We start from the raw sequence: 25,320 nt of genomic DNA, 5'->3' as shown, positions 1-25,320 counted from the left end.
ACGAATGAAAGAAAGAAGGAGGGAAAGAAGGAAGGATGACTTAAGGTTAGGCCGCCACACAAAACCAACCCTATTTTGAAACCCTAATTAGAAACATTGCTGTGGAATTCAAAACCGGTCAAGAAACCCTCACATTTACTTTGAAATCCTTAACTGTGTTTAATAAATTTCATTGTAACAAATGTGAATGCCATCAAAAGAAACAATTTTAATGTTTATTAATTAGTACCTTGACTTTTTGTTATTCAGTTTATTTTTAGTTTAATTTGCCCCAATAATATGAATTGTAAAACCATTAATCCCCTTTAGCAGCCAGAAAACCAGTACAACTTTTTTTTTTTAGCTGCATTTGTAATAAAGTAAAATACTATCAAAGAGCATAGAACTAATATAATCAAATATAATAAAAGATAAAAGTAAAGATATAAACATGTTTCATAAACTGTGAATACAGCGTTGCCTCGAGTTAGATGTTTTTCACGATATGAGCTGCCGTGTTTATTTATGTATTTATTTTGGTCTTGAGTGCGCTTCAGATGCCTACCACAAGATGGCGGCAGCACACTTCACAACATTGAGCCACCACCAATTCATATTGGTTTCCCATTGAAAGGCTGTCGGTCTAAGAAGAAGAAGAAGAAGAAGAAGAAGAAGAAGAAGGTGTGGAAAAGAAAGTTACAGTTGTGTGTGTGTAAACTACATTTTATATACAGTAATGTTAAAAAGTACAGTACAATAAACAGTACAACACTGTTGAGTGCATTGTTTCTAATGAAAAAAGGGTGTATTATTAAATAAATAAACAAATACATAAAAATATAAACTAAAATAATAAAAAAAATCACTTCATTAAAGCTCACTTGTACCTCAAAATTTAAACACAAAGTTTAAAAGAAAAACATTTATACACTACTGGTTATCACAGACAGCTGACCTGTCACACTGTAGCACACAAGCTGCGTGTTGCAGATAGAGTCCGGCCTGACAGCGCTGGCACGCGTCGGCGCCGTGACATGCGACGCAACCCTCGGCGCAGGCGTCGCAGCGCCCAGACGTGATGTTGACAAAGGTGGATGCGGGGCAGCGAGTCTCGCACGTCTGATCGGACGTCAGGAAGTTTCCTACAAAAACACAGAACAGCAATTACTACTTATGTACTTCGATGGACACATTCATGTTAATGCTAATCATGGATTTTTTTTTTTTAATAACAACCATGATATGTACAAATGATCTTTTATACACATGCTTATACATACAAGAGAATTTCAGAAGTGCGTGTGAGAGCATTCCAGTCGTGAAAAATTCACATTCCACAACATACATTCACAGGACAGACCTTCGTGACAGGTGATGCAGTCGCCTTTGTGTGTATCAAAGCAGGTCTCACAAGAAGAATGACACAGCTCACACTCTCCTTGACCTGAAACACACACACACGCGTACACCAGGGAAGCTGAAATTGGGCTGTTCTTTATGAGTGCTCTCTTTTCGTATTTGTGTTTCGTATTTGTTTGAAAGTGCATCGGTGACTGTAGCCAAGACGAAGAGCGCCTGTATGTCCTACCGTTCCTGAAGTGTCCACCAGAGCAGGCCCCCAGCCGAGTTCCCTTCACGCACTCGCCGTCTTTCAGCATCAGTCCGTCCTGGCACGAGTCGCAATCGTCAAACCGCGGACCGCCGCACGTTTTGCACGCTCGGTGACACGCCTCACACTCCTGACTCTCCACGTCCACAAAGAAGCCCGCCTGGCACGCCTCCACACACCTACCGTCTTTACATAGACACAGAAAAACACACGTACTTTTGTCTCGCTGCTCTTTCAATGTGGCCTCCCAAAATGGCGGAGATTGTTACCAAACAGGTAGAATCCCCGCTGACACCAGTAGCACTGTGATTCGTCGCAAATGGCGCAATGCCGGTCTTCACACGGAGCGCATGTCATACTCTCGGGAACACCAATGGTGCCGTCCGGGCAAGACTTGTAGCAGTCAGAATCCAGCCTGCCACACACAAACACACCCAACAAAAAACACATTACACTACAACACAATAAAATGTGCAAAAAAACAATGTTCATTGAAAACTTACTTGTAGAAATCATCTTCACACTTGAGGCAGATTGTTCCCTGGTCTGGGTGTCCGGAGTCCTCTGTGAGAAATATTATAGTTAGCATGTTTGCGTACAGTACAATACTGCAAGTGGCATTTTAAATATTATTTAAGAAAATCAAAACAGATATAAAAACTACAAATATTAACAATGTTAATAATAATTATTAGAATAAAATAATTGGATTATTATTATTATTGTTATATAATTATAATTATTAATTTATTATAACTAATTAACTATTACTATTATTAATTATTATTATTATTATTATTAATAATAATAATATATTACAAAATAAATATTTAAAAAAATTATACAGCCATATAAATTATGATTATAAAATCTAACACAATTTTATATTTTAGGACAACCACATTTAACAGTATGCTAATTTATATTAAATCATTTATATTAATTTTAAGCAAAGTTGAGTACTGTATATCTTCTTTTTAATTTGACCATGTTAGTTTGGGCCTTGGCTTGCTGCCAAACTGCTAAATGACTATCAGTCATAAAATGATCACATAAACATGCATACTCTGTCAACAAAAAAATCATCTCCCCCCAACTTTAACTTTAACACCTAAATAAATAAATAAAGAAACAGCTCACAACTTGTTGTGTTGTTTGTCACCACTAGGGGGTGTTCTAAGACAGCATAAAACAACTGTTGAACTGATCACAGCGAAAACACAATTTTGAACAAATCTAAACGTGTCACATAGTCATAGAGTATCTTTAAAGCTGCGGTGAGCACCCAATAGACCGAGGGTCAAATACTGTAAATGACAGATCGTTTGCTCCCGCCACCCACACAAAGTGAAGAATGAATGCAGAGACATGTTGCTACGTGTACAAGTCAATTAGTCATTCACATAAGTGGAAGAAAAAGAAGTGAGGCACTCAAAAGCTGGAAACCATGCCTTCAAGTTGTGTGTGTTTGTATTGTTATGTACTTACTGTGCTCACACTGTTTGCAGCCGTCATCGCAGGGCACACAGACTTCAGCCTTTGCAAGCTCACCTGAAGAGCACAAGTTGACAGTAGTTAAAAATGAGACAAAGAAAATGCAAAATTCATACAAACAGACGGTACAACTAAATTATACAGTGCAAGATAGACATGAAATATTTGACGTTTTAAAAAGTCATCATTGGGGACTTTAATGGCTTTAATTGCACATTGATCTGTTACTTCGTTATGATTGATTTCCATGTTTTCAAGCAAAAAGAATGTTTTGGGTCATTACGACACCATAAAATGGCAAAATATAGTTCCAGATAAAAAGCTTTATCAGGGGCATAAATGTGATGTAGGATACATGATACAGTAATGATTAATGCTGTCAAAGTTAAAGAGTTAATTGATTAATTGATCACAAAAAATGACCGCATTAATCAGGAATTAACGCAGATTAATCACACTATTAATTTTGACCATAGCCTTTAGCGTGGCAGCGGATGGCGACGTTTAATGTAGCACAGGTTGTGGTTGAGCAATAAACATAATTTCATGCATTCAAGTAAAGCATTTAATGAATGTTTACCTATTACATTTCGAAGATTAGTTCATGTGAAAATATTGAGTCGAATTTATTCCCCATTTTAAATTATGCAAGTAATTAACTGATAAGAAAAAGAGGAGGATGAGCAGGTGCAGTGGATACAAAAATGTTGAAGACGTCCTCATAACATTAAATGTCAAAGGAATTTACACATAACCGATGCTCTTCAAATTTGGCGGGGAGGAAAATTTAGAAAAAAAGTGATTTATTATTAAGCGATTAATTAATCAAAATTCTAAGATGTGATTAATCAGATTTAAAAAAAAATGTTTGACAGCTCTAGTACAAATTAATTACTTCTTGAACAGTGGACCTTGTTACTACTGAACAATTGACACATTTTCAAGTAAACAAAATAAAATAAAAAGGTACAAGGCCATTTTTGAAACCTAACTACAAAGCTGGAAAGTACAGATAAGTGGCTTCAGTATGATATATGACATGCTGTGATTTGTTGCAGACTGATTTTTGACCATTCACCTGTGCTGCACACCAGTGGAAAACATTGTCCCTCTCGGAGTTTGTGTCCTGGGCTGCAGCTGAGGCAGTGGCTGGCTGACGTGCACACAACGCAGTCGGATGCACACGGCTCACAGCGCTTGCGCTCGGAGTGGAAGAAGCCCTCGGGGCAGGCGTCTCGGCACTCGCCCCCAAACAGGTAGCGGGACACATCGAACATATCTGGAAGGGGACGAGACATGGAAGAAAACCTGCATATGACATGCATACTGTGCAAAAGGAGACTAAGGGCTGCTGTGGAAAAGTGAGACTATATTGCAACACAAAAGCATCAAAAATTAGTTGAACCATGGCATTACTTCTTTATTTTCAACCAGTTTTATCCAAGAGGAGATTTAGGGCAACTACGCCAAAGCGGAGACTGTGGAGTATAATACTACAACATCCAGAAATAAGGCACAGCAACAGGCTAAGATAATGTTAGCATACTGTATGATTTTGTTCTTTTTTACCAATTTTATCTGAGAGGAGAATAAGGGCCGCTGTGGAAAAGCGAAGATTTTGGACTTCTGTACTGCAACGTCCACAGCAAAAGGCTAAGTTAACAACTAACAGCTAATATTAGCATGTGTGTTTATTATTTTCAAACAATCTTATTCAAGAGGAGACAATGGGCCACTGTGCAAAGCAAAGAATGGAATATAAAACTGCAACACCCAGAGCAAAGGAACAGATCATTGATCTGTGTGTGCGTGCATGTGGTGTAAACAGTTGCAGCTTTAAGAGTGCCATAGTGATAAACAAGCATTAGCCACCTCCATCTCCAGACATTAATGATGTGTCGTGGGTGGAGGGACACACATGAAAGAAAGCCCCACACGCTGCCTGCAACATCTTTTGCATATAAATTTCAAGCGTGCGCCTAAAAATAGTGGCGCAGATTAATCGCCTCCGCACTTTGTTGTTGTTGTTTGTGTTTAAGATGGAGGATGGCACACCACCAGGATACAAAGCACTGACCTGCTGTCTTAAGCAGGGATTAGACCAGGAAAGTGAAACACTCACGTTTAGCTTGTAGGACTGATCCCAGGCAAGTCAAGTTCGTTGCAAAATGATTGATTGAATAAATGAATGTATGAAGGCCATTTTACGGCACTGATCCCAAGTCAGCTGACACACAAGTTTTTTCTATGTCTAAACGATTGTACTACACATGGCTGATCCCAGACCAGCCGAGAGCTCGTACCTTTGTCACAGCTAGTACAGTTGTGAGGACCCTCGTCAGTGCATTCTTGGCAGGTGTGGTAGCAGCGGTGACACTCTTTGGCCACGGCGTAGCGCCCCCTCTGGCAGCGGATTACGCAAGCGCCTTCGTCGAAAAGCCTAAACCGGGAACAATGCAAAAGAAAAAAAAAGATGACAACAATGACCTTCAACTTGTCAGATTATCATTATAATCACAATTGGCCCTCATTTACAGAATTACTCATATCCATACACTTATATCTATCCAGCCACGGAATTGAGCTAATACTCCTTGCGCACTCTCTGACAATGGAGCACCACTGCCACCTACTGTAGATGATGTGCAATTACACGTTACTAAAATGCGACCAAAATAATAATAATCATGTACCCTAATTTCCAGATCAAACTATACAGGCAAGTTGTATTGGGGGTTGTGGACGGTGGTCTTTCTCACCGCGTGGAGGGGCAGCTGGTGCAGTCCTCTCTCTCAGGACCCGTGCACTCCTGACAGGTGAGGTCACACAGGCGACATTTGCCATGTCCGCCCATGTACTGGCCTGCAACGCGGACATCACAGCGCATAAACAAGCCTTACAATCAATACATGGCATCACTCACTTAGGTTAATTTAGTTTATTACTATCAAAATGACTCAAACTAAAACTAAGACCTTCCTTGTCTTTAGACATTAGAGCTGAGATGCATCCATCTTTAGAAGCAGTATTATGCACTGCACTTGCTGTAATTCCAACACTGTGGACTGTTATACAGTAACTGCATTTGATTTGTGGATGGTTGTTTTGAAAATGTTTTACTACATGATACTTACCGGTGTCTTTATAATCTTGCACACAACACAAAAAAAGATATCTAATATCAAACTTTATCAAAACTAAACTAAAACGAAGCATTTTTGTAAAAAATAAATAAATAAATCTAAAATTGACAAAGCCACTCTGAAAACCAATTAAAGCTAACAAAATCAACACAAACTATAACAAAAATTCCCCAAACTATTGTATCCCTGTCACTCACACAAGTTTACACCTCACTTTCCACTTGAGTGACGTCCTTCCATGCTGTGATGTTGACATTCGTCCACCTCATTATTCTCAATGACAACTGTCGCCTGCTTTCTCGCCTCCCCAAGGCCTTCGCTTGAACATTTCAAAGTTCCAAACACACACACACAAGCACACACTGTTCTGCATTCTGCAACATTTAACAATAACCCAATTGAGTGGTCAAGGTGACAGAGAAATGCCTCACCTCAAATAAACACCTAGTCACTGGACTTGTTATTCACTTCAATACACCTAACCTAAAATGCATGCCCTATTTGCATCCTCCCTGTGGAAAACGAACATAACCTGGTGCCACGCGATGGATGGAAGGCATCTAATACCAACCATGTGTGGCTCTAGATGTTGTCAGTATTACAACACACTGCAAGCAGACTGGACATAACTTTTGTAAAGCTGATGTTGCTTCGGACAACTGAGGAAGACACGCTACACACTCGCACCGGTCGACGGGAACGCGCAACCGAGGGGCACAAGGGCAGCAAGCAGTAGGACGTAGCCCACACGTTGCAAACAGCAACCGGAAACAGCGCTGATGTGTGAAACCCGGAAGTCGGAGCATCTGACTCGCTAATGCTAATTAGCGCGCTACTCGCGGCACTTTTATCACTCAAAAGAACGGCTATTCATACAAAACGCTTCAGGAATGTATATACAGAAGCATCTTAACATTACTCACCGGCATATGCTCTGCCTACGCTGCAAAATAACAACTTTTATTGGAATAACTTGATCGTGACTTTTTCCTTCTACTCTCTAATATGGCTACAAATTACCAGTGTATCGGAACGTGCGGAACCACACTGCCCCCTAAGAGGCCAAATTGTGTACAACATGAACAGCGCTCGCAATAAAGGCACACACAAAGACAGTATAAAATAATTTAAATAAAATAGATTTTTGGACATTTCAACGACTAAATGAGAATCGCGATTCTTATGAGAATCAAAACAATTTTGGGCACACCCTACATTTTATAATTACAAACATACACCTCTCGCAGAACAGACATGACATCTGTAAAGCTGACTTGGAGTTTAAACCAAAAAGACCATTCCATAGCAGAAGCTGCTGAACATTTCAACAAATGGACACATTTTTACCTACCCGTGAATAAATGCCTCACTTCAAATAAACACTTCTTTTTTTCTTTTTTTTTTAAAGGATAGATAAAACTTACTTTCCTGTGTGCACTATTTGTTGCAGCAGTAGACATGTTTAAGAGCTGACATAGCATGTTTTAAGCTGACGTGGAGTTTAAATTAAAGGAATGCAAAGTATTTCAAGAGTGATGCTAAAGTAATTGTGGCCTGGGAAAATGGATCTAAATATGTTTCCGCCCATATAGACACCTCAAACTCACTTCAGTTGAACAAATAAACATTTCCTCTCCATTAGCTCACCTGTGTATTGACACATTGTTGGAATAGTGTGTGTGCGTACGCGCATGTACGGACATTTTGCATCTGCAGCCAGACAGACGCAGGAAGTTCAAAAAGAGGAATCAAGTTTAGGGAAGAGAAACGTTCACTGTCAACACCTCTCATATAACTCAATGTGAACTCTGGTAGGCACGTCTACCCAAGTCTGCCATTTTAATTTGAAGCAACTTTTTTGTGTTTTCTTGGAGAGTTCCAGGTGTCCAAAGACTTCTACAAATTTGATCCCATTTCTACTCAAATGTGCATACTAGACAGATGTGTGATGCTATATTGCTAAAAAATAGATATATATTTTTAAAAGTTTTATCATGGTGTTGTGAGCAGACTAGTGGCAATGTTTGACGCCTCATAAAGCTCATAACATTTTAGAAAATTCATCTCCTGAAGACAGTTATGCTGTGTAACCTAACCTGTTATTTAGTAGACAAGTATGCTTTAGCTAATGCAGGTTTCTAGCCTTTTCGGGTGGTGGCCCTGCATATTGCTAGCCTTGGGCCAATATTTCACATGAAAAATTTGGTCAATTTAACATTTTTCAAATCAATACTATTCATCATCCTCACGTGTATTTTTTTTATGTTTCTTTATTTATTTTACAAATGATTTACCAATCTTGAGCGTTTTTGAGGATGACGGAAACACAGCACATCACCAGGACTCGCCACTTCATCACCATAAACATGACACCACTTGGCAAAAAAAAAGAAGATAGCTGAAATAAGAAAAAGAGAATAAATAATGTTATGATTCCTAATAAGAGATAAAGTAATTCACAATTAGTCAAATATACCTCTAAAACATTGTATATTATATATTAAAGTGTTGATTTCATCTCACTTATTGATCACGTTTGTATTTATACTTGTGTCAAGACAATACACAATAAAATTAATTTCAAAAACTAAATACGTAAATTAAATAAAAGTAAAATATCTAGTGGCCATATATGTCACATTCAAAATATAACCAGTTTCCACACAAACTTGGTGGCACACTGGGTCGCACCCACATAATGACGCACTTCATAGATAGCCGAAGAAGATAGCCGCTAAAAGACTCTTTAGCGTCACGTGTTAACTTCGAATCGAAGCTGTTAATAATAAATAAAGACAATAACAAGACTAATTGCGGAGAATGCTGCCAGATTATCAAACTCAATGTCCGCTACAGGCACAGACAGCGACCCCCATCCAATTAAAAAACTATTTGCGGCGATCGAAGGCTTAGCTGCCGTAAACAGAACGCAACAAGCTAGATGCTATGCTAACCACTACGAACTATCCGCCCGCCCAAACTACATTGACTACAATACAAACGCACCCCCTTGCTTTTGGTGTGGACGTTTTTCAGCACGCAGACTGTAGAAACAACATAACTGGCAATTTTTTCTTCTTCTACAGACAGTTCTCGGAATGGACGGAGCGGATAAAATAATTTAAGACTTGGGTAAATTGAATTTTAGACCTGGGGTGAAAATATGGGTGTTTTTAAGATATTTAAGGCTTAAAATAAAAAAAATTGAGTTTGAGACTTTTTTTTTTAGACCCCGCGGGAACCCTGTAAATATAGAAATGAACAAAAACATGACTCGAGTAAACATTTTAATAATAACATTTAAGTAAAAAAAAAAATCTAGGACTGTGCATAACAATAATGCATTGTTGCTGATATGTCACAGGTACACAAAAGAAACAGATCTTATACGAGGGTTGTGTATGTGTGCATGTTTTGTGTGCCTAAAGTTGTCAATGACAACTTTATGTGAAACAAAACCAACAGGGGATTCATCAGTCTTTATTACAAATCAACAAGAACCAGGACAACAATCTAATAATACTGTAAACAAACACACGCACGCTTACGCTCTCTCTTCTCACGCACACACTCACAAATTCCCACACACAAACAGATCTTTTGATATTGTTCTTTTGTTATTAGACGTCAGCACCACAAGTCAGGAACGTCCGCCGGCCATCGTGCAACAAGGAGATGCCATGTCGTGACCACTAACATCTAAATGTTGCGCTCATTAAAATGTAATTCTCGTTTTGGGTCATTTGGGTCACTGGAAGGGATGCAGATGGAAGAATCGAACGCTACTCGGCAGCAGGGGACACAGCGGGATACATTTTTCACAAACATTGAGCATTTGTGCATTTAAATGTTTCGAGACTTCTAACATATTCTACACCCTTTGCTGAACAGGAAATACAAGCAATCAGGATCCCTGCAAGATGACAAATTGATTTAATGACCGAGTGTCAACTGGCCTGATAACCTTTAGATTAAGTGAGGGATGGGCCTAATTGATTGGTGTAGGGTGGAAAAATAAAGTTATAAACTTACGATGGAAATGAATGGGAATTGATGGAAATCAGCAGGAAGAAACAAGGAATTGATCATTTAGGGAATTTAAATATTATTGGGGAAATATATTTTGGCATATTGCCTAACTTAAGCAGATTTCATGCTAGTACAGTGGCAACTTAATTTATGAGCGCCCCAACTCACAAAATTTTCAATTAACAGGTCGTTACATGGTCTTTTTTTTTTTTCTTGGTTTGTTTGGTTGGATTTTTCTGCTTTGTGTTGTGAGCTACATTTTGATATATCAACAATGTTTGAATAAATAAAATAAAATATGAAATCAATCCATCCATCCATTTTCTTAACCGTTGGTCCTCACAAGGGTCGCGGGGGTGCTGGAGCCTATCCCAGCTGGCTTCGGGCAGTAGGCGGGGTACGCCCTGAACTGGTTGCCAACCAATCGCAGGGCACACAGAGACAAACCACCATCACAATCACACCTACGGACAATTTGGAGTGTTCAATTAACCTGCCATGCATGCCTTTGGAATGTGGGAGGAAACCGGAGTACCCGGAGAAAACCCACGCAAGCACGGGGAGAACATGCAAACTCCACCCAGGAAGGCCAAAGCCGAAATATGAAATAATTGGGAAAAAAATAGAGCAATTAACGTACTGAAATAGCCTTGCATTAAAAAAAAAATTGTATCGATGTCTGCCTTTTATATTTTGCTTCGGTGCATACCTTTCCATTAAAGGGATACTTGACTCATTGAGCCATTTTCAGTAGTAAAACATTAATATTTTGTCCAGAATTAATTTGATAACTTCATCATTTTCCATGTATAAATACTACCTTAAAAAAAAAAATTCCCACTTGCTGTCGACTAAAGATGACATCACCTGTACTGAAGAATTAGGTAACGACCAATAATTTCTCACCTTTTTTCTGGGTTTGGTCAGTTAACTGAGCTATGATTGGACGATTCCTACTTCCTCAGCACAGGTGAGGTCATCTTCAGTCGACAGCAAGTGGAAAAAAATGCTTTTAAAGGTATTAGTTGTACATGAAAAATAATGAAGTTATCGCACATATGGACAACATATAAACGTTTTACTGCTGAAAATGGGTCAATGAGTCAAGTATCCCTTTAAATGTCATTCAATTCCAAGTTAAGTCCCATTAAATGCCATAATTGCCATGGACATTTTCCAATTTGGAATAACACAAAAAAATTGTTGATGTCTTCGAAGCAACAGAGGCAAAAGAGAGCACAAGTGTGCTCTTGATTGAGCGAGTTTGCTGCCTAAAGGACAAATGTGATGACAGCCAATAGAAGTTGAGCTACTTCCACACTCTGGCATGGAATTGGGAGATCAAAACATTCAGAGAAAGTTCCATCACATTTTATTTCGCTTTTTGTGTAGTCAAATGCCCATCCCTGGTGAAAACACGCACTCGCAGTAAAGACGTTTTTGCTGCCATTTTGACTTAATTTCCTTTAGTGTGCGTGTATTGTTGCCTGTATATGTTCCCTCATGGGCCCAGACGAACAAGATTTTCACATTGTTATGTCAACTTTTTCATTTGTTTTCTTCGACATATTACACTGTATTTACAGAAGCTCTTCTAGTTCCATCTGTTCATTATTATTATTAACACTGGAAAAAAAGAGAGAAAAAGATGCACACAGACGCATTCAGAGATTCACAGGTTTTAGCGATGCGCGCTACACTGGCAACAAAAAAAAAAGTTCAATTATTTTGGCATTGATGCTTTGGTCACAAAATACTGACACTTTTTGTTTTGTTTGCACTTTTGTTGTTGTTGAGGAAATTCCCAGTCATTGTACACCGCGACCGTCTGAGTACACAGCAAAAAAAAAGAAAAAAGGAAAAAAAAAGGTAGGTGTGTTGTAGTCCCGTCTTTGCACCTCCTCCCATGCAGTCCCTTTAAGAGGCACAGATTCCTTTATAAATTATGTGACTGTGAATGAGTGGGGGGCATGAGCAAGGGGGTGTTGGGTGGTGAACCCGTCAGCCCTTTTGCGAACATGTTCTGCAGCACAGTTGCTGCAGAACTTTCCTCTGGCAGAGATTGTTCTTTTTAACCAGCACGCAGAAACTGCCTTCCGCCCAAGATTCTTCATTTGCTTTCCACAGACCAGGAAGGAGAGAGATAGAAGGAGAAAAAAAATAGAGAACACATATACACACACGGAAATAAAACACACGCGAGGTGTGATTGGTCAGGAGATGGGAAGTTGAGGTCCAGTGGAGTGATTGGATCCATGCCAGGAGAAGGAAGCGGGGAAAAAGATTTGAGAGAGGGAGAGAAAAAACAAACAAAAAAAGTCACACAATTAGAAAATTGACAAATTTTGGCATCAAATACTTTAAAGGTCATCAAGAGAGAAGTCCTGAGGCTGGATTGACACTTCTGTACAGTGGTTCTCAAATCAGGCGTTCTCATTTTCCCAAACTATACTGGTGAAAATACTGTGTATATAGTTTAATGAGCCTTAATCCCTCAAAACTAACTAGCAAATCACCTACCAACACCAGTTTTACCGATTGACATGAAATTGGGTTGAAAATTACGACTGTCTGTAATTTCGAATAACAACCCGGGATAAACTTAGCCCCTCCTCAACAAAGTACTTTTTATGTTTACAAAAGGTACAGAAATGCTCAAAACGGTCACAGGGAATATGTCTGACTCTGTATCTTTTTGTTTGCATGTAAGGGTACAAAGATGTGTCCACTGCTGTATGGAATGCAGTGCGTTCCCCAGGATGCATTGTGGCATGGCCTGCTGAACTTTTTCCGTCATTAATCTTATAAATGCTGTGGAAAAAAATCTCCATCCATATCATTGTTTTACATTGTCTTAATGTTGCCAGTTTTAAAGCATCTGTACTGACAAACAAGAGTATATTTCAACATTTTATTAACACTAAGTTAATTTTTTTAAACAAAAAAATAATGTACATATGAGTAGTTGTACTGTAATGTATTGTACTGTATTGTAATGTACATATGGTTAGTTTATAAGTGCAATTTTTAAAATTTTAATTAGGAATGTTTTGGCCACCGTGGCGGTTATCACTCCTATTAATCAGTCATACCAGCAAATATTTGTCAATATCCCCACCCAAAAAACAAAAAAACTAAAACATTACTTTTAGTCCGCTTCAGCTAATCAACATTGTGAACTAGTGTGACATGACAATTTCTCAGTCACTGCTATCATTATGTACAAAAAACACAATATTGTGCTCTCCAATATTAACTTTTTTTTTTTAATATTGTGATATTTATACAGTATTGTGAGCTTCTTTAAAAAAAAATATATATATATATATATAAATATAAAATCGCCAACCTCCCCACAATATCGTGATAATTATCGTACCTTGAGGTTCATATTGTGATATTTATCATATCGTGATATTTATCATATCGTGATGTTTGGATATCATTAGTTTTCACATGACTTTTAGCTATTTTGTTTTGTGCTTTGCTACCTATATTTTCCGGTACCTTTTATTTTGCTTATTATCTGGTTACTTTGGTATGTGGTTATTTCAGTACCATTTGTTTGGTAGTATCTGTTTTCTTTCCCTGTTGCCTGTTATTTTGGTGCGTGAATATTTCTGTACGCAGTAATTCCGAGTATCTAAGGCTAGGTGCACAGTGTGGGTCCTTAATTTTCAATTTGTATGTATTAAACTATGGTACATATTTTGCATATACAGTAAACGGTACAAATTGTAGGTGTCCTAGTATGTGTTTAAATAGGTTCACCCGTGAGGGTACAGCCCCAGTGACAAGCCAATTTAGTACCATTTTTCTGTCAGTGTAGTGTAAATCCAGCCTTAAATTTCTTTTAACAACAAATGTAAAAACATTTTTAAAAAAAGGGGTGGGGGGGATTCAAAATGGCCTAAAAGAAACAACATGCAGAGAGAAAGCGAAGCTATGCTTCCACCAAGCGGTACAGTACAGTGTACGTTGCCTTAGTTTGGTAAAGCTAACATAATTTTGCGTTTCCACCTGTTAGATACCACAAAAGTGTTGTTGTTTTTTGGGGACAATGACAACTAACAGAAAAAAACTGAACTACTTGGTGGAATTGTGAGTAATAAGGAAGTTAGAAGCAGAAGGAAATAGTTAAAGAATATTTGAGTGTTGGCGGAATGAGTGCACCTCATCTAGACACCATCACAAAGTACCCCATGGAGTGTTTTTCTTAATAAAAAATAACAAATACATGTCAGGATGTATGTTAGTGACATTTTGAACCACACAAGCACTGTAGGAGATGCCACTGCCACTGCCATTCAAGATGTTAGTCCCCCCCCTCAAAAGCACTTCAGCTAAATGTATGGTGTTATGTGAGTTGAGGACCCTCGGAACTACCATGTTTTGATGACCAAAAAAAGGAATAAAAATTAAATCAAAATGAAAAAAGGAACCACAACGGTAAGAATTGCGCATTTTACCGTTTTCCGTTAAAATACTAGCTTTTAATTCATAAATCAATGTTTTAAATATTACACTAATAAATATAGTACGTCTATAAGTAAATTCAATAGTTGTAATATATGTAAAAGTGACAAATAGTTGACAAAACCAATATTTTTTAATTTTTTTGTCCAACTGCCTATTTCCCAAAAAGTCGTTCTGAATTTAGCCAGATTGTGATGCAATTGGGCGGCTAATTTACATAATGCTGCCCCCACATGTTATTAGCAAGACACTAAATAGTAAAACAAAAAATTACATATACCAAAAAATCTTCGTGGAATAGAGTCTTGGAGTACTTGCAAGGGTCCCACTATTTAACGTTAGAAGCATGCACTTGAGTTAGTTTGTTAAACACCTTTTGGAGGCGCGAGCAAAAGCTTTGCATACGACGAGAGAGATGAGAGAAAGAGCTGAAAACTCACCATCTTTGCAGATGGTGCTGACCACGCAGGCTCCCACCTCCAGATTGTAACCGCTGACGCAGCTGCTGCAGTTCCTCTCACCGGGCCCCAGGCACTCGTAGCAGCTATGGTCACACCTGCCGACGGAAAACACGTGCACAGTTAGGACACAGTAGCATCTTGAAACTTTGGATTCTTTGCTCCAGGCCTTTATATCTAATTGACTTCTAAGCCACTGAGCTAAATACAGTTGAACAGCGATACCCATTAGGAGTGGACCGGTACACTGATACATAATTCCCACATGGGAAATACTACGGGACAGGAAGTGTCTACTTTACTACTCTGTAAACAAAGCTCAGCTTCTGACCAGCGGATGCCATGGCTAGCGATAAGCTTTTGGCAGTGCAGTATGTCAAACTTCCTCCATTTTGCATAGGGCTTGTTATCATTCGGGTCACAACAGCTTTGGAGCTTACCCTGCTAAAGCAGATTTTAAGAACAACTGTAGAAAAATGGAGGATGTCGATTATAATACTGCAACATTTTCAATGTATGTTATAGCAGGTGTGTTTAATTTTATTCGAGAGTGGGCAAAGTGCCACTGTAGCAAAGTGGAGATTGTGGAGTCTCCATAATGCAGCATCCAGAGCTAAGAAAGTACAGGATATGCTAATTAGGGATAGAGGGCCAATTAATGGCGCCGATATTCAGCATTTTGACGAATATCGGCATCGGCCATTTTGAAGAATCATACGACCGATAATAGATTAAAAAAAATGTATGTGTTAATTTCAGGGAACTAATTACCGGGTATTTCAATTTTCAGAGATGCTGCTGATCCTGGGAACTCTCTGCACCTTCTGTTTTTGTTTGAAATTAAAACGAAGATAAGTCAAATAATATAATAATACTTGAGATATTCAGAAATTTTTGAAAACTTTATTTACTGTATAAAACAATAGGGAGCTATTTACTTAAGTTTATATTTAACTTTTGAAGACATGCTACTGCCCGTGGGAAATCCCTGAACTTTTTGTTAGATTTTTAAAACAAATATGTCTATTGACTAAGATTTATTTTTTTACACTCACTACACTATTTTCCGAACCCTAAAAGTTGCTCAGTAAACATTTGCTTACAAATTCAAAAATCTTAGCGCTGGAGTTTCTATTTTTTCCAAATTTTGATGCCAATATTTTTCCTTTAAGTGAAAATGAATATCGGCTCTCGACATCCTTGGCTGCTAATAATCGGCATTGGCCCTGACAAAACCATATTGGTCTATCTCTAATGCTAATGGTGTATTCTTGTATTTAAAATTTTATTCCAAAGGAGAACATGGTCCACTGGTGTTACATGGACACTGTGGAATGTAATACTGCAGCATCCAGGGTAAACTAGCATTATAGCATGTGCACCTAATTTGATTCCAAACGAGACTAAGAGCTGTTGCAGCAAAGTGGAGACACTGATATATAAAACGTCGACTCCAACTCACTTCTTACAGGACCTCTGCACCTGGCCTCCGTCGGCCATCTGCTCCGACAGGTAGTAGCCGCTGCTACACGTGGACACGCAGCGCCAGTCCTCCAGCAAGTAGCTGTCCGCACATTTGGTGCAAGCCTCGATACCCGTGCCTGCAAAAAAAGAAAAAGAAAAAAAGCTTGAGATTTAAATTTTTCCCCCCAACTTCTTATTCTGCTGAGGTGCGCCTCTTGATGCCTTACCTGCGCAGGTGGCACAAGCTCGGTGGCATGGCTCACAAGTCCTCCGGTGGCCATTGTAGTAGGAACCTGCGTCGCATGTCATCTGACATTTGTTGCCTTGTAAACTGGACACAAAATAGAGGAAGATGCTCATTAATATTTTGTCTGTCTCTGGGCGTTTGCATCAAATGCAGATGGGGGCATCTACTACGCGACATCTATAAGGGTGGAGGTTTTTGGACATAATGAAATTTAAATAACATACTAAATAATGTTACTGGTATTGAAGATGTATGACTGCAAAGTGTGAACCTTGGAGTGTAATACTGCAGAAAGTGGGGTAAAAAACCTCTACTGGAAAAAAAAAGAAAATGGAATACAATACTGGAGTGTCCAGACCAAATAAGGCAGAGCAAGATATGCTAACGTTATAGAAAATCTAATTTGAGCCACCAAATCTTCTTGATATATCTTAAAGCGGAACCATTGAATTTGGTTCCATTTAATGCACTCACACATTTGAAATCAAAACCTATTTTCTTATTCAAACCATTAATCAACATTCAATCAATAAACATGTATCCATCCAGCCATGATCTAGTTTATCATTTCTACCACTTTTATCTTGGGGAGGAAAAGTCTCAATCGTGTCACTCTTAACTTGTTTTTTTGTATATATTTTTTTTAAATAACTATATTGGCGCTATAATTTGTTCATAATTGTATTTAGAGTCTAATGATTAAGTTGTGCAATTGAGTAGTATGCAGAATAAATTTTATTCTACTACATAATATACTGCAATAATTGTCCCATGATAATGTTCTTGAAATAATAAAAAAAAAAAAAGCAATTCAGACAAATTGTTCTGGAGGTGATATGTGTGAAACCGGCCTAAGGGCCAATGAAGCAAAGTGGATACTTTAGAGTGTAATACTGCACATCCAGGGTAAGCTAACATTAAAGCATGTGTGTTTAGTTTTATCCGAGACGGGACAAAGGCACATTATGACATTATTCTGAAGTGAATCATGAATTCCAGCCCACCCTGTAGACGTCTGTATATATTTAAGTCTGTATATATGTTTTAATATACAAATAAAGGTGGTGCAGTATAAGCACTGTATCGATGTATTTTTTTTTAAACAACCAGCAGGTCGTACTGACCCATGAACATTCACAGTTTGCCAAAGAAATAAACAGGAGAGTTAAACGAACCTGCAACACTGCTCTTGTGTTGGATGACATTTAACTTGGCAGGTGTACCTAATGTTCTGTTTCCCACTTTAAAAATGCTTTGAATGCATCAACATATGGGTCCGCTTTTGGAGGCAAGTCCAACAAATGTTGCCTGGTGTGAGTTTGCAGTGAGGACAGCTCTCAGTGCAGTGCTGAGCTGAGCTGAAAAACAGCTGTTCTGCATTAGCCGGGAATTCCAAGAAATTGTCTGGACCCCTCTTTGCCCCCTTCGCCGCTACTTTCCGACAGCGTGTGTGCGCATGTGGACTGAGGAAATGACGGCTCCTTAGTCCGCGTGGATAACTTAAACGGCTTAAGAGATGAGAACGTCTTCAAAAGAGGCGAGCAGAACACAAAATGGCTCAGCTTGGTGTGTGGGTTCCGGGTTTATATGGCTTTTAATACTTGCCGGGTCACAGGGTGAAAGGCAGTCCACTCAACAAAGACGTCCCAGCTGCTGCTGACAATTTATTTTCCCAATTTAAAACAGTTCCCCAGTGTCTTAATAGCATGAATAATGAATTTAAATATTTTTCCCCTCATTAAATTCCATAGAAATGACAGAAGTATTTGTTTTTCATTACAGATCATGTGAAAACAAAATAATATGATTCTTAGTAAATTAACATGTGTGTCAGACTTTCTCCCCACCCCCCATGTTGTCATTGTAGGATGTTGTTTATAGAATGTTGAGGTAAGGTAAAAAGGGTTTAAGTTAACAAAACAAAATGTGGAAAGTGAAGTTCTGTGAATACTTTCCAGATGCACTGTACTTGGTTGTGTAATTTTAAGCTTGATGGGTGGGCAGTCGGTCTAGACCAGGTGTCACCAACATGGAGAATCTCATGAGTAGCCCGTGGATCCGTTCTAAAAATAACTCACACGTGATGGAACACTTTGATTTCCTAATAATGTCCAAATTATCATATGAAAACATAAACACTATAAATATTTTAGAAATAAAGCATTTTATATTGGCAATTACCTATTTCTTAACTTATTCAATCATTAATATGATCAATATCTTCTCATAGATGAAAGTATTTTTTAATAACAACATTTGAATTATGTTATTTTTACATAGACATGACACTATCAGATGACAAAAACAATAACAAACAGAGTGCACTCCGCAGGGCCTGCTATTCAGAAATGTAATGACTGAGGGAATCAGGCTCTTTCCAAACCAAGCCCTCCTGCACATGTTTGTCTTGTACCACCATCCTGAAGACAGAGGGGTGAGGTGCTTATGGAGCAGGTGTGTGGAGTTCTATTGTGAGTGCAACGCGTGCGATGACCTTACCTACCATTGTGATTTTGGGGTTTGGAAGTCTGATGAGTTTTGCTGCGGTGTTTGTTACTTTAGTGAGTTTAGTACGGTCTTTAACAGTCAGCAAATTGAAGAGGCAGGTAGAACAGTACAATATGACAAGTTGAATAGATACTGTATAACCGTTAGATAGTAATAGAGATGGAGCAACAGAGAGACCTTTTAAATTATGGTCAACTATTTTCAAAAGGTTTGGTGACCCTTGGTCTAGACGCAACTGGTTTTATACAAAACATTAAAAAGGGAATTGTATTTAATTTGTAACAATGCTAGCACAGAAATTCACTTTTATACATGAGGGGAGAGAGAGAGCCCTTCAAGAATTGTGAATAAAACACGAGTAATTGACACCCCACATTTTTTAAATGTTTTTTTTTTTTTTTTTTACAATTGCCTGTATTAACAGTTTAAACCATAAACTCAACAATGATCCAAAAATGCATATATAAAAAATACCATTTCAAAACGTATCTTCAAAAAACATCTTTGAAAAATGACTGACAGAAGATTTGATAGTTAAGTTAGTAGTTCACCTGGTTCCCTGTTTACATTCTGTGCAGAAGTTGGAGGCGGTGCATTTCTTGCAGTTTTCCGGACATCTCCTGCAAATGTTGAAATCTGCAAGACACCAGACGAGAAAGTCACATAGATACATAAAGACACGCACGCACGCACACGCACACACAAATAAATAATATTGCTTGCAAGGAGGGAAGGAAGCAACAAATGAGCAAAACAGCAGGAAGATTAAGGATTTGATGGAGAGTGGAAAAGTGTCAAGGCTCAACAGCTGGGGAACGAAGACGACGACCGTAGCGCGAGGACAGGAATGCAGCCGAGGAAAGACTAAATAGACGCGGACACACTTTGACATACTACACATGGTCACGCGCTCACTCCCCTCCAAGACACATTCATAAAACATTAGAGTTGCTCTGCTAACCCAAAAGCAGGGCAAGAATATTAAACTGCCCGAAAACCTCAACCAAACTTTTCAAGTTATAAAATATTACACTAGATCTAGTAACGTGGCCGCAATCTTGTTGACATTTTCTAAAAAAAAATTTGGGGAGCACTTCAAACACCTCTAATATCCCCTATAACAAATACATTTGTGAAAAACACAATTGATGTCTAGGGTACGCATATGTAGCAAGTGTTACTTTTTCGGAAAGTTGCAGAGTGTAGTGTTAACATATTGTATATCAAGTTAACAAAACAAAAGTCAAATGAACAAGTTATTTCAATAAATATATTGCTCCATCTTGTGATTGGATCGGTCATCTGTTATTGTTTTGTTTTTGTTTTTTACTCTGTGATTTGTGATCAGCCCCAAAAACCCTGAGCGTGTAAATGCCTAATTAACAAATATGTGAAATGCATGGTAGATGGCCATTTTGCTTTGGAAGTACTGTGTACCTGACCTGACTTTACCGAAGGAATTCACCAGAATGCCACTACCAGGAACAAAATGTGAGAGAATCAAGGGTCGCTATTTACATGTAAATTTGATGCTGCTTCTTTATCGAATCAACGGCACACGTGTTTGAACAGCCTTTGTCAAGCGATGTTCTGTCCAATAATGCGGGCCAGTAGAATTTCTTTCAGGTTGTTGTCAGCCTGACAAAGCAAATAAAGTCATTTACCGCAACATGACGCCAGTCGTTGCCAGCGTTTTAAGGGGGAAAAGGAGGGGAAAGTATCTACAACATCTTTGGCCTGAGGAAATGTTATGATTGAACTTGGATGAGAAGGCGGCCCATCTGCTGCCAGGATGCTGAATCGGCAGCAGACCAATAAATAGAGCGAATTATTACATGATCCTTTTCTGTCTCGCTGCTCCACTTTTTATCGCAGTTAGTCTATCTCGTTTTGGCTCAATGCAGGCAAACCCTGCCAGTATATATGTGACAAGATCGAAAGATATGCTCACAAACCAATTTATTAGAAATCTGTCAACAAACACGGGAAACCCAAGCAGAGTTTCTGCAGATTTGGTTCGTTCCATTTTTTTCCCATATTAAAAATAAAGCAAAAAAAAAAGAAGTAAGTCTTGTCCGGTTGTCACACTACATAGAAGCTACGTTACATTGTGATCTATGGCATCATCAAATTTTACAAAACCGAACCAATATCATGACGCGTGGTACTGTTATTATTTACAATACTATACCATTTAAGTATAATATTACCTCTTAGTTTGTACAATACATACTGAGATTTACAAAAGTGTCATAAAGTTCATTCAACTTAAATATGGAACTGGTGTAACGTGGCACGCTAGCATATGAAACGGTCTGTTCGTGCATGTGTGTTTTGCTTTTTCCATGGCTTTTGGCGTATGGTTACCGTGGTCGAGGTAGAAGGCGTCGCCGCAGGTAGCCACACAGGTGTGGGAGCCCTCGTTGAGGTGGAACCCGGGCCTGCAGGTGGTGCACTGGTCACTACGGCTGCCCATGCACGTTTCACACAATGACGAGCACTTCTTGCAGCGCTTCCTATCATCGCGAAAGAAGCCGCTAGGACACTCAGACACGCACATCCTAAAAAATAAAAAATAAAAATATTAAAAATGCTTTTTCATATTAGAAAAAAACAGCTCCCTTATCCTAGATTTTATGTGGTGTGTGCGTGCGCACGTGTGCGGTGGCTATATGCTGAACAGGTGGAACATCTGCTGGATAACTTGATCAAACTCAGTCACCCCCTCATTTCCCTTCTCTTCAGGACATCATCAAGATCACACAGCAACCTTCTTCGTACATTTTTAGAGCTCACCGCCAAGAAACACATATTGCATGTGTGAAAAGCACAATCCACCACTGCACATGCCATTTAACCTGTGAAAACACAAAAACTAACACTGATAGCATGTGTAGCGCTATGTGTGGGAGAGACAGTAATGGTAACCATTTCCTGTTTTTAATTTAGAAGCGGAGTGGGCAAACTCCTTCGCCAAAATGTTTCAAGCAGAGCTGAGCACTTCCATTAATCGTCAATTCCCGTCGATGACGACGCCCACCTATCGGCGAGTGCACAATGACACGAAGCCTAAAAAAAAATACACAGACTAAGCACCAACTGAAGCACCTTTACATCCGTCGATCGGGTGAGTACAGACGGTCCCTCTCATACCGTGTATTTTTGCGAGGCTTCGCGTCATAAAGCATTTGGCGAATATGCGGAAGCACACAGCTAAAGGTGGGCATCGTCATCTGGGTAAGACTAAAGTGATGTGGTTTTGTCTGTTTCAGTCAGTGATTGACAACACAATTGATAAAAAAAACTATGCATTGAAATGCTAAACCTACAACCAACAAAATCAGGTTGAAACAATTGGAAAATCCAAATTGCTCAAGAGGTTCACAAACTTTTGAGCAGCACTGTTTATAAACTTTTTTTTTTTTTTTACTTTGAAACAGAATTTTTTTTTTTTTACTAACAAACCTCAAAACAAAATACAAAGTAACTATCATAAAAAATAAATACATAAAGTATTATTACCCTGAGTTGTTTTTGTATTGTATGCATTGATTAATTTCTCCTTCATGAGAGAAAGAAATGCAAATAAACGCACTCACACAAGCACGCACACACCTCTACTAATCAGCGCTCATCAAGCATTCCCTGTGGAGGTGCAAAAGGGCAGCGCCCCTCCAGAGTGGCTGATGGCAGGGCGGCGCACCATGCGCCCTTAATCTTGCTCTTCTGCCTTTTATTAGAGCAGAGCCCAGCTGACACAATGGCAATTAGCTCATATTTTCATCCAGACGGGATGCTAAAAGGGCAGAAATGCAGGCACGCGCACAAGCGCACACGCACTCTTGTCTTTGTATCATAGTGGGGACATCTCAGCGACATGATGCATTTCCTAGCCCCTTCCCCTAAACCCAACCATCAAAAATGATTGCCTACTGCCATTCCTTACCCTAACATCAACCATAACCCAATTCATACCTAAACTCTAAAACCAAGTCTTGACCCTCAAAAAGAGGTCCCCACAATGTAGCAAAGAGAAAAGCACACACACACACACACACACACGCTCACACTACAGTGGTACCTTAGGTTTAATTTGTTCTTTCACTTAGGTCATAACTCAATTTAAAAGTATGTCAAATCCATTTTCCCTACATAAAATTAACTGATATGCCATTAATCTATTCAAGCCACCACAATTATTGTTACATGGCGGTATTTTTAGTGAAGAAAATAGTGCTATAATAAAAGAGAATGTAAAAAAAGTTTTACTACTGTAGCATTCACAAGTTGGATGTTTTCCTTTAGGTGCGTGACCTACAGCTGCTCCTTGCGAGTGTTTCTCATTTTGTATTTGGGTGTTTGATTGTCAGATGCAATAAAGCAAGCAAGCAAGGATATCACATTAACTTAACTGCTCATTTTTACTTATTTTTCACCATTACTGGCCATTGGCTGTATGGTGACACTAAAGACAATATGGTATTGCGCAGTACGCAAACATTTCCTGTAATACTGACGAGAGTGAGTATTCAGACCTGGTGTTGTTCTTGAACTTGAGGAAGTAGTGCAGGCAGTTGATGCAGTGATGTGGGCCGGGCCCTTCGCAGCCATGCTCATTGCATTCGGAATCACAAGGACCTGTCGGGAAACACACACAACCAATTACAACTCAATGCAATGTGATTAAAATCCAAAGTTTACCTACCGTTGTACTCCTCAGTGAATTCTTCATCGGTGGGTGCCACAGCGTCGGTGGATCTGGTCTCAACAGACATGCTGCGTAGGGACGAGTACGGGTGCACCGAGGTCCCGTAAAGCACCAGTGACCACTCCTTTAGCTTGCCTGAAAACAGCAGCGCCATCATATTGTAACAAAACTGGCAGCTTGCTTTTGGCATGTGTCACACTGTTACCTCTTACAATTCGCAGTGCTGCCAACCTATTGAAATTCACTTCTAGAACAATTTGTCTGAATTTTGAGATTGTTAACCCTTTGTCAAGAACGATATCGCAGGATCCAGGATATCCTGCATATCACATATACATTTGAACTGCGGTAGGTCGCCACTAATAGATTTTTGCGCTACATGTTCGTCCTCGCTCTGTGAATGTAATGTTCATAACAGGTTTTCATTTTCTCATTGAAATAATTTGGGCCAGGAGGAAAGCAAGAAAATGGTAACGGAATTATGAACTTGCGAGCCTCACATTCACATGCGCGCACATTAATAACATACAGTAAAATATTCTCTCGTCTCGTTTATAACAGTGTTTCCATACCAGGCACTTTTTGGCTTCGCAGCTGAGAGGGGGAATCATAAATCTCCAGCACCCAGTCGCCCGCTGCCTTCTCTCCCCAGCAGTGGGTGGTCATGAACTCCCAGTTCTTAAATCCCTCCATGGAATGATCAAACAACCTGCATGTCGAGAACACACAAACAGACAAAGGCAGTCAATTATTTCATATGAGGTCAGGGCTTAAGCACTCTGTGTCCCAGCACATCTCTTCAAACACATTTGTTATTTGTCACGAACACAGTCACTTATGTCAAGTTGTATTTGACCATTTTTACACACAAAATGCATTTACCTTCCTTCCTTGATTTACCATGGTTGCTATTGTGCCTTTTCCATAAATTATGTTGTTTTATGTTTGTTTTAAGATTAGGGGTCATTGTGCCAACTGTTGTTATGATGTGCACATGATTCAAAAAGAGCGGCTAGACCGCAGAATTTAAAAACTAAAGGTTTCCTTCAAGAATGAACAGGAATGACTGGAGTAAAACTTGTATTTTTATGGAATTTGATTGCAATCATATTTATTTATCTTTTTAAAAAAATATTATGGTTTTAATTAAATTCTTTTAAAATTATATTTTAAAATGTTTCTCAATTAACATTTTTGGTATGTTC

General features: G+C 38.9%; 1 protein-coding gene across 2 annotated transcripts in view; it reads right to left on the bottom strand.

The window, feature by feature from the left end:
* The window catches only part of pcsk5b (proprotein convertase subtilisin/kexin type 5b), an 85,562-nt gene that overhangs the window by 8,126 nt on the left and 52,116 nt on the right, over positions 1–25,320 (bottom strand). Inside the window, exons 13-29 of one of the 2 annotated variants that reach the window (XM_086075972.1) lie at positions 24,688–24,824; positions 24,113–24,250; positions 23,943–24,045; positions 21,775–21,968; positions 19,959–20,043; positions 16,880–16,983; positions 16,651–16,789; positions 15,171–15,286; positions 5,842–5,944; positions 5,386–5,522; positions 4,161–4,361; positions 3,077–3,139; positions 2,092–2,152; positions 1,858–2,003; positions 1,568–1,774; positions 1,340–1,423; positions 935–1,121 (exon numbers count right to left, since the gene is read on the bottom strand). In XM_086075972.1, the coding sequence (XP_085932098.1) occupies positions 935–1,121; positions 1,340–1,423; positions 1,568–1,774; positions 1,858–2,003; positions 2,092–2,152; positions 3,077–3,139; positions 4,161–4,361; positions 5,386–5,522; positions 5,842–5,944; positions 15,171–15,286; positions 16,651–16,789; positions 16,880–16,983; positions 19,959–20,043; positions 21,775–21,968; positions 23,943–24,045; positions 24,113–24,250; positions 24,688–24,824 (2,205 nt within the window). Of the gene's footprint in view, positions 1–934; positions 1,122–1,339; positions 1,424–1,567; positions 1,775–1,857; positions 2,004–2,091; positions 2,153–3,076; positions 3,140–4,160; positions 4,362–5,385; positions 5,523–5,841; positions 5,945–9,689; positions 12,372–15,170; positions 15,287–16,650; positions 16,790–16,879; positions 16,984–19,958; positions 20,044–21,774; positions 21,969–23,942; positions 24,046–24,112; positions 24,251–24,687; positions 24,825–25,320 lie in introns of those variants that run through there. The other variant, XM_086075973.1, reaches the window with a different exon arrangement.

The sequence above is a fragment of the Leptonotus elevatus genome, chromosome 5, assembly GCF_054856555.1.
Source record: "Leptonotus elevatus isolate MCC_2025b chromosome 5, RoL_Lele_1.0, whole genome shotgun sequence".
Taxonomy (NCBI): domain Eukaryota; kingdom Metazoa; phylum Chordata; class Actinopteri; order Syngnathiformes; family Syngnathidae; genus Leptonotus; species Leptonotus elevatus.
This window is presented reverse-complemented; position numbering and strand designations above follow the sequence as displayed.